Below are 9,314 nucleotides of genomic sequence, written 5' to 3'. Positions count from 1 at the left end.
GGGTATATTAATGTGGGCGGCTTAGAAAATTAAAGGGCGCGTTTTGCTCTTAGCGTCTAAAAATTTAACGGTGAAACTTTTATAGAGGAAAAAACTGTAAATCATTTTATTTGTACTTTTGTGTAACGTGGATCATGTAAGTGAAAAAAAATATAAAATTTAGTTTATTTTAGTATTGTTGATGTTCAAATCACCCAGAATAATTTAGAATAGGATGGTTGCGGAGTGATGAAAGATGATGGAGGGGATCGCTTCCTTTCCTGACTTTATGTCTTGTCCACTGAGTTGGAGTGAACGATCTGCACAGAAGAAGGTCATGAGAGGGCGGGGTGGTGATCCCCCCGTGGTACCTCCGACAATCAAGTCAGTTGATGAACTTGAGCTTGAGTGGAGTAATAAAACTATGCGTTATTATGTTATGTGCATTAGAGATGATGATCTCTGAGATTTAAGTCAAGAGGAGAGTTTAGATTGCGAACATTTGGCTATGACAAATAGCATCTGTATATAAAGAGGATGTTAATGGCAGATTGGTCATTTCGGCCATGCAAATGGCAGTGACAAAGTGTGAGCTGGAAGGTGAGTCATCATTTGCTCTACATGTGTTGGCTGGCGACAGGAGGAAGATCTCTTCGGCCTCGATTTGAGGAGCGATCGATGAGACGTGGGCTGATAAGCGGCGTGATGACGCATGGTCTTTGAGTAGACATGATATGACTTGTTGTCAGGATGGATAAACTTTGACGAAGTAATCTTCTAACTTCGCTGAGAAGCAATGTCCCTCATGATGAGACTTGTGAGGAGAGTTGACTCGTTGAGAGGAGTGACGACTCAATGATCGCTGGCTGAATGGAGTCGGGTGATGACTCGTCCCGCCTTTCGAGTCAACATGGAGGAGTATCGACTCGAATGGGTCGAATTGGCTCTTGACGAGTTGCCTGCTGCGAGAGGGCCGGCTGGTACCGCCTTTCGTGTCAACATTGATGAATGTCAACTCGTCTGGTCGGCTGAGTCTGACTGTTACCTGATCTCTGTCTATCTCTCGCGTCGGTCGAGATGTCGACTCGTCTGGGAGGTCAGGATGCATCGTGCCGATTAGCACCGTTTCTCGTGTCGACACTGGGGTGTCGGCTTGCCTGGCTGGATGAGAATGACGACTCATCAGATTATATATTTGGAAACAGTTGTACCCCATAACAAGTACAAATTACCAAAAAAAACAAAGAAAAAAGAAGTCAACGGACTTGGGAGACGGTGAAGTCTAACGCTAAATTGAATTTTGTCGACTGCGACGTACTGAGGATTTAAGCTAAATACCACTTAAATAACTTATTCTTTAACTTCCTTAGATTTATATACCCTTAGTTGTATTTCTATCATTTATATACCATGAGTTTTCTAAAATTGGTATGTTAAGAAACTTTATTTTGTAAACGTGAAAACTTTTATCAAAATACTCATATATAATTGTATATACTAATTTACATCTTTTGTCTATTTAGTCTACTGAACTTATTGTTAAATTTTTCCAAATTCTTTTTTAAAAAAAATAGAATTATGATACATTTAAATTAAAATTCAAGTAAGTTTAATAGTAATTTAATAAATATTAATGATTAAAGGCTCTTAAATTAACATATAAATGTTAAATGAAAACTTTGGGATAAAACTTTTAACATTTGCATTATAGAGGATATTAGCACACCAGTTTTGAGCAACTCAAAGTATATAAATATTACAAAATACAACTGAGAGTATGTATAAATGCTAAAGGATTAGTATGAGGTATTTAAGTGCTATTTAGCGGCGGCTTAGTGTTCTCCCTCCTCTTGTAAACCCATTTCAACATCCCAATGAGCTGAAAAAACCGAAATGCCCTTCCCCATCACCATCTCCGCTCTCTCACTCCCTCACCTCCAACGAGCCCATGCTCTCCTCACAACGTCCGGCCTCATCTCCGACCTCTTCTTCTCAAACAACCTCATCTCCTCCTACTCCAAATGTGGCTCTGTATCTTCTGCCCGCCAACTGTTCGATCAAATTCTCCACAGAGACTCTGTCACTTGGAACTCCCTTCTCTCCGCCTTCGCCCACAACAACCTCTTCTCCGATGCTTTTCACCACTTCCGTCAGATGCTTATCTCATATGTACCCCCGACGAAGCTTACTGTCATTCCTTTGCTCAAACTCTGTGCTAACACCTCACATTGTGTCTCTACTTCACGTGCTGTCCACAGTTTTGTTGTTAAGATTGGTTTGGAGTCGGATGCTATGGTTTCGAGCTCACTTGTTGGAGTTTATGCCAAGTCTGGGCTTTTGGATGAGGCCAAGTGTTTGTTTGATGGGATGATCGATAGAGATGTTGTCTTGTGGAATGTGATGATTAAGGGGCATGCTCAACTGGGTTTTGGGAAAAAGTCCTTCTTGATGTTCTCGGAGCTTCATCGCAGTGGAACACTTCGGCCTGATGCAATCAGCGTTCGTTGTGTTCTTATGGGGTTAGAAACTGGCAGAGAATTTGAACAAGTTCGGTCTTATGGGATTAAGTCTTGCCTTTTGGAGGATATTTCAGATGTGATAACTTGGAACAAGAGATTGTCGGAGAATGTCCAGGACGGCAAGTTTGATGATGTGTTGAATCGCTTTGTAGAAATGAAGAGGAAGGGTGTTGGAGTTGATAATGTGACTTTTGTCATTGTTCTTAGCGCAGTCACCAATGAAGAGTGTTTTGAATTGGGGAAACAGATTCATGTACTGGCAATGAAGGAAGGATTTCATTCAGATACTCCCGTGTCAAATAATCTTATTAACTTGTATGCGAAGATGAACAGTTTGGATGCTGCAAGAACAGTTTTTGACAGGATGAAGGAATTGGATTTGGTTTCCTGGAACTCGATGATATCCGCTAATGTTCAAAGTGGTCTAGATATTCAGTCGATTGACCTTTTCATGGACATGACAAAGAATGGATTTTTTCCAGATCATTACACATTGACGAGCATTTTGAGGGCATGCTTGGGGATAACTGCAAGCTCTTCCATACATGAACAAGTTCACACAATTTGCATCAAAATGGGACTTTTAAGTGATTTTTTTGTATTAACAGCATTAATTGATACTTATGCCGAAAAGGGCAACATGGAAAGAGCTAGGATTCTATTTGAAGGCATGGATTGGTTTGATCATGCTGCTTGCAATGCATTAATCAGTGGTTACATAAAAAACAATGATAATAGTTCTGCACTAAACCTCTTTGCATCATTGCATCAAAGTGGTGGGAGGTCAAATGATTTTTCATTAGCAACTGTTCTCAAGGCCTGCAGTGGCCTTGTGGCCCTTCAGCTAGGAAAACAGATTCATGCATATGCAGTTAAACTTGGGTTTGATTCAAATGTCTGTGTGAGTAGCAGTATCTTAGACATGTACATCAAATGTGGCAATATGCTAGATTCTTCTGCAGCTTTTAGTGATATCCATGAACCTGATGATGTTGCTTGGACAGCCATGATCTCTGGGTATGTTGAGAATGGGAATGAAGACTATGCTCTCAATCTCTTCCATCAAATGAGGAAATTGGGATTATTGCCTGATGAGTTCACTCTGGCTTCCTTAGTCAAGGCTTGTTCATGCTTGGCTGCACTTGGGCAAGGAAGGCAAATTCATGCAATTGTAATTAAGCTTGACCATGCTTCTGATTCTTTTGTGGGGACCTCAATGATGGATATGTATGCAAAGTGTGGGAACATAGAAGACTCTTATGAACTTTTTAAGAGGATGGACTTTAAAAATAATGTCTCATGGAATGTTATGGTGCTTGGATTTGCGCAACATGGAAAAGCTGGGAAAGCACTTGACCTTTTCAATAAGATGGTATCATACGGGTTGCAACCTGATAAAATTACCTTTCTTGGTGTCCTCTCAGCCTGCAGCCATTCAGGATTAGTCTCCAAAGCATATAACTATTTTGACTCTATGTTTAGGGATTATGGAATTAAGCCAGAAGCAGAGCATTATTCTAGTTTAGTTGACGCTCTTGGTCGTGCTGGGCTTCTTAGCAAGGCAGAAGAAGTTATTGATACGATGCCTTTTAATGCTTCCTCGTCTACATATAGGGCTTTGCTTGGTGCTTGTAGGAATCAGCGTAATATGGAACTCGGGGAGAAAATAGCAAATAAGCTTTTGTTGCAGGAACCTCAAGATGCGTCTGCTTATGTTCTTATGTCAAATATATATGCTACTTCCAACAAATGGGATGGTGTAACTAATGCTAGGAGAAGCATGAAGTGCAAGAATATAAGGAAAGATCCGGGTTACAGTTGGATTGAAGTAAAGAATAAGATGCATATGTTTGTTGTGGATGACAAGTCTCATCCTGAGAATCAAATTATATATGATGAACTAGAGGATTTGATAAGAAGGATTAAGCATGAGGGGTATGTGCCCAATACAGAGGTTGTGCTTTTAGATGTTGAGGAAGAAGAAAAAGAGCGATCTCTTTACTATCACAGTGAGAAATTAGCTATTGCTTATGGCCTTTTAAGAATTCCAGCTCCTCAGAAAATTCGGATTATCAAGAACCTTCGCGTTTGTGGGGATTGCCATAATGCAATCAAATACATGTCCAAAGTTTCTAGACGTGAGATCGTTTTAAGGGATGGCAGCCGTTTTCACTGCTTCGGAGATGGAAAGTGCAGCTGTGGTGATTACTGGTGACTCAACATAATTTTTCTTTTATTTTGCACCTAGTGATGTACCTTCTTTTGAAGGATGATAGCATGGAGGGCTATTTTCTATTTGGTTATATATCAGATAAAGCTTCCAAGTCCTACCATTTTGGGTGAAGGCAAGGCGGAAACCCAGAATCATGCCATTATATTTACACGAGGTGAAGGTTTACAGACTACAGACATGAAACAGGTAATCAGTGATTTGCTTTCTTTTTTAGGTTGCTATAGCCTTAACATGTATTATCAATGTTACAGGACAACTATCTGGTAGAGGCCTTCAAATTGAGAAATTTGCCGCAAGAATTTGTGGGGAAAAAAAATAATGGTTTGAGACAGCCATCTATCCTTGGAGTTAGAGTGTACATATTTACTGGGAGGTTTGTGGATTTATATAGCTAAGAGAGAAACATATATCTGTGGTACAGGAGCATTATTTCCCTTTTTTATGATTAGAACTAGAAGCTTACTAGTTGTCAGTGTTTTTGCTGCAGTGTTTCTTCTCTTGCATGGTTTTTGTCGAACCAGGAGACTAGCTTTGTTACAATTGGCTAACGGTTGCTTGCAAACCCTCTTAGGTGAGTGTACTTCTGAGCTATAATTTTTATAAATTATAGGTATGTTTGCTACCGTATCAATTTTTGGTTATGTGATATGAATAGAGTAGTTTAAGAGTTGTTTAGTCTGAAATTTCCTAGAGAGTAAAGTTGTATTGACCGACAAATACAGTTACTTGAAAAAAATCACTGCTTTTGTATACTTTTAATAATTGTGATTTCTTCACTGGTTATATGGTGTCAGGACAGACTAACCCATATAGTGGCAATTCCTAAATTTGTGTCCACTTTTTCCCCCCACAAGATAATCATCTCATTCTATTAATTCACTAAAAGTGTTACCTGTATCTTTTTACTAGAATGTTACTGAAAAAGCAATTGTTTATTTTGGCATCTTTTGATCTCTAAATATATTGGAATTAAGTACTAGTGCTGTTTCTGTTTTGGTAGAGAATAGGATTATTCTGGCCTAGCCAAGCAATTGTATTTTAGAATTGCTATATTAGCTCAAGAATCGCTCGATATGTGAATTTAGGCAACGATCTCAAGAATGTTAAACCAAGAAATTGTTTCTTTATAGTACTCAAGATATAGAATGTAGTGATTTCTTCACGATGTCCATCTATTTCTATTGCTGCTTGGGGTTCATTTTCATTATGGTCTTCCAAATGTATTTGATTGACTATTCCACCTCACAAGAGGGGGGTGTAAGTAAAGCGTCCCAGATCATTAACTCAAGCGAGGGCATATTTGCAGGCATGGTTATAACTTTTAATATAAACGTTATTTGCTTACTATAACAACTCTATTCGTGCTTAACATTATCCCCCATACTGCAGGTTTCAATTCCACTCTTCGTGATGGTAGTGTTACTCATCACGAACACATGCAAGTCGGTAAGGAGAGATATGTGGGTCTTAGGCTCTGTTTGGCAAAACTAGCTGAAAGCTGCGAGATTATAGCTAAAAGCTGTCAAGCTAGCTGAAAGCTGTGAAATTATAGCTGAAAGCTGATAGCTGTGTAGCTAGCTGATTGACTAGAGCTGTTTAGCAAAAGAAGCTGTACAACTAGCTTAAATTTGTTAAATGACTAAAAAGGTCATGCAATATTATTGATATAAAATTAGAATTATTAGGGGCAAAAAGAAAAGGAAAAAATTGACAGCTCCTTCCCAAAGACAAACGCTACTTGAAATAGCTTTTCAAAAGCTACTTGCAAAAGACACAATCTTCAAAATAATCTCCTCCTATTTTTGGTCACCAAACAGCTCTACTAGCTTATTGACAAAGTCAATAAGACACAAGCTCTTAGATAAGATACTTTTTTTGGTTGCCAAACAGTGCCTTAATAACATACTCTCTATGTGAAGCAAAGATTGCAAGTTGGCGCTGGGAACAGACATTGAGTCGCGACATTTATCAGCTTGGACACCATTTTGATTTCTTTAGGATGATGTCTTGTCATTTAACCACTGTGGATGATGTGAAACAATGTGCATGCAGGTATGAAGAACAACGACAACAATGCTTCACCAAATCAGCGATCAATCTAGGCAGGAAACTCAAGAAGAAAGTGGAGCTCTTGGTGGTTTTAAACAAAAGTTGCAATGTACTAAGTTTACGGCCTTGTAAATTATTCAGAAAATAAATGTAATGATTCGTTCTTGTAATAAAAGTTCAACTTGTAATATTTAGATCAGCAGATATACGCGGCAAACATAGCAACTCACTCACTAATCAAGCAGAATATAACACAATAGCAGTTGATATTAAAATTGATAATAACACGCACACGATAGCAGTTCCTAAAGTACTGGGTCGAAAAAAAACGAAACATTCGTCGGCCTGAACAGACTTGACGTGAGGGACCTCTGGAGGTGGTACGACGACACCGAATATGAGGGGAGGGAGTTCTCCTCCGAGAGCTATGTTGCTGGGGTGAATTGATGCGTTTGGGTGGAAGCGTCGGTGCCACGAACTGATTCCCATCCGACTTTCCATGCTATCGGCGGTCTGAGGAGTCACGCGATCAACGTACTCTGCTGGAATGTCGAAGAGCTGGTAATCGAACCACTGAGAGAGAGCTGCAAGTCTACTACACCGGTCTCTGGGTCGCATACGAATTGGGCATCTTCAGCTGCAGGATCGGCCATGCACTAACGGGCCGCGAAATCAGAACTCGAATCGGCGACGAACAAAGCGGAGATCTGACGACAACGAGGTGAGGCAGATGACAGCGGATTGGATGACGACGTGTTGACGGCGTCAAACTGGACGACAATGAGGGCGACGTCGTCGAACTGGATGTCGACGCGACGACGGGACGGGGGTGATGTGATGACCTGCAGGTAGGCGATATGTGGAGGAGGAGGCCCGGATGCAGGGGTTTGCTGCTGTTCGCGAAGAGGGAGGAAGCACCGTACGCCTGGAGGTTCTGCGGTAAATGAAGAGGAGGCACGGGATGGCGGGTGCTTGTCATTCTGGTGCCGTCGGAGTTTGATGAAGAGGAGGACAGGAGGCGGAGTTAGGGTGTTCGGGGCTGCCGCTGAGGGCGTTGGAGGGAACAGGGAGGGAGGCAGGGCTTGTGGAAAGAAGAGGAGAACAGCGGGGAGGGCGCGGCCTAACGGCTTGTGGAGGAGGAGAAGGATCCAGGGGGTTGCGGACGCTTGGCGAGAGCAAACGGAGAGAGGAGAAACAATGGTGGCTGTGGCGGTTTGTGGAGGAGGCAAGAGCAGAGAAATCGTCCTAGGGTTTCACACCCGAGGCTTCACGCCATTATTTAGTCAACAATTTTTTTTATTTCAATCTTCATTAATCAATTTTGATTACAGCAGTGCTTTAAAATGAAAAGAAAAAATACAGATTTGGAAATCCCTCAAATCACTCAGATACTAAAAACTAATTAACGACTAAATTTAAACCACAATTCAAAATTCAAAATTCAAATCTAAACCGCTAAACTGAATTAACTACTCAATCAGCAAATCAAAGCCAAATACTCATGCTGTCCACCAGAGGGCATTTCCTATGCCGGTAGGAACGTCCGAATCTGCCCGTGATGTCCTCATCATTCTCCCGGGGTGGAAGAGAACTCGATCCTATCGAGTGCAAGTCAGCACGGCTGTCGTAGTGCTCAAGAAGATCTGGATCCAGCTGCTATAAATCACCTCAATCGAGCCAAGTATCGTCAGACTCAGGTCGACCTCTCCAACACACCAAGTACCTGCGGATACCACTATCGCTAGTAGAAACAATGTCATCATCAATAATATTATCAATGTCATGTGCTGTATTTGGGGGTGATATTTGAGGAAGTGGAGGTAAAGGGGAGCTCTCAGAAATAGGCTCAGGGGTAGGCTCATCAACATTGGGTTGTCAGGGTTAGAATGTGGGCCTTTGTACTCTACTAAATCCTCAATGTTAAAAACCGAACCAAAATTAAAACCTTCAGGAAGGTCGAGAACATAAGCATTATCATTAATTTTCTTGAGAATTTTGAAAGGCCCTGCACTTTGTGTATGAAACTTTTTAACAGTTCTTGGAGGAAACCATTCCAGACGTATCCGGACCATCACATAATCCCCAACACTAAATTCTTTGAACCTCCTTCTTAGATTTGCACGCAATTTATAGTTAGCATTGCTATCGTTGATCTTTTTGCTAATTTCTTTATGCAAGTCATGAATGCGAGATGCAAATGCAGATGCTGACTCAGATACTCTATGGTGTACAGACACGGGGACAAGATCTATAGGTTGTATAGGCTTGTAACCATACACGACTTTAGCTGGACTGACACCTGTAGACCTATTCACTAAGTTATTATAGGCAAATTCAGCAGTAGGTAAATATTGATCCTAATCCCTAAGATTCTCACCAACTAGCGATCTCAAGAGGTTACCTAAATTCCTGTTAACTACTTCTGTTTGACCATCGGTTTGGGGATGAAAAACCATTGAGAATTGAAGCTTAGTTCCCATTTTGTGCCAAAGGGTTTTCCAAAAATAACTAGTAAATTTAACATCCCTATCAGA

At 40.8% G+C, this 9,314-nt stretch overlaps 1 protein-coding gene across 2 annotated transcripts; it reads left to right on the top strand.

Annotated features, from left to right (window-relative positions):
* On the top strand, positions 1,756–6,970 carry LOC109824644 (pentatricopeptide repeat-containing protein At4g33170). 2 transcript variants are annotated; one of them, XM_020391275.1, is made up of 4 exons: positions 1,756–4,917; positions 4,983–5,104; positions 5,219–5,302; positions 6,784–6,970. In XM_020391275.1, exon 1 carries the CDS (start codon positions 1,873–1,875, stop codon positions 4,711–4,713), a length of 2,841 nt encoding a protein of 946 aa, XP_020246864.1. In that variant the 5' UTR covers positions 1,756–1,872; the 3' UTR covers positions 4,714–4,917; positions 4,983–5,104; positions 5,219–5,302; positions 6,784–6,970. The 2 variants fall into 2 exon arrangements, with proteins under 2 accessions (XP_020246864.1, XP_020246865.1); XM_020391276.1 differs by lacking the exon at positions 6,784–6,970 and adding an exon at positions 6,121–6,337.

This window comes from Asparagus officinalis, chromosome 9 (assembly GCF_001876935.1).
Source record: "Asparagus officinalis chromosome 9, Aspof.V1, whole genome shotgun sequence".
Classification (NCBI taxonomy): Eukaryota; Viridiplantae; Streptophyta; class Magnoliopsida; order Asparagales; family Asparagaceae; genus Asparagus; species Asparagus officinalis.
Note: the sequence above shows the minus strand (reverse complement) of the source record. Positions and strands in the feature narration are given on the sequence as shown.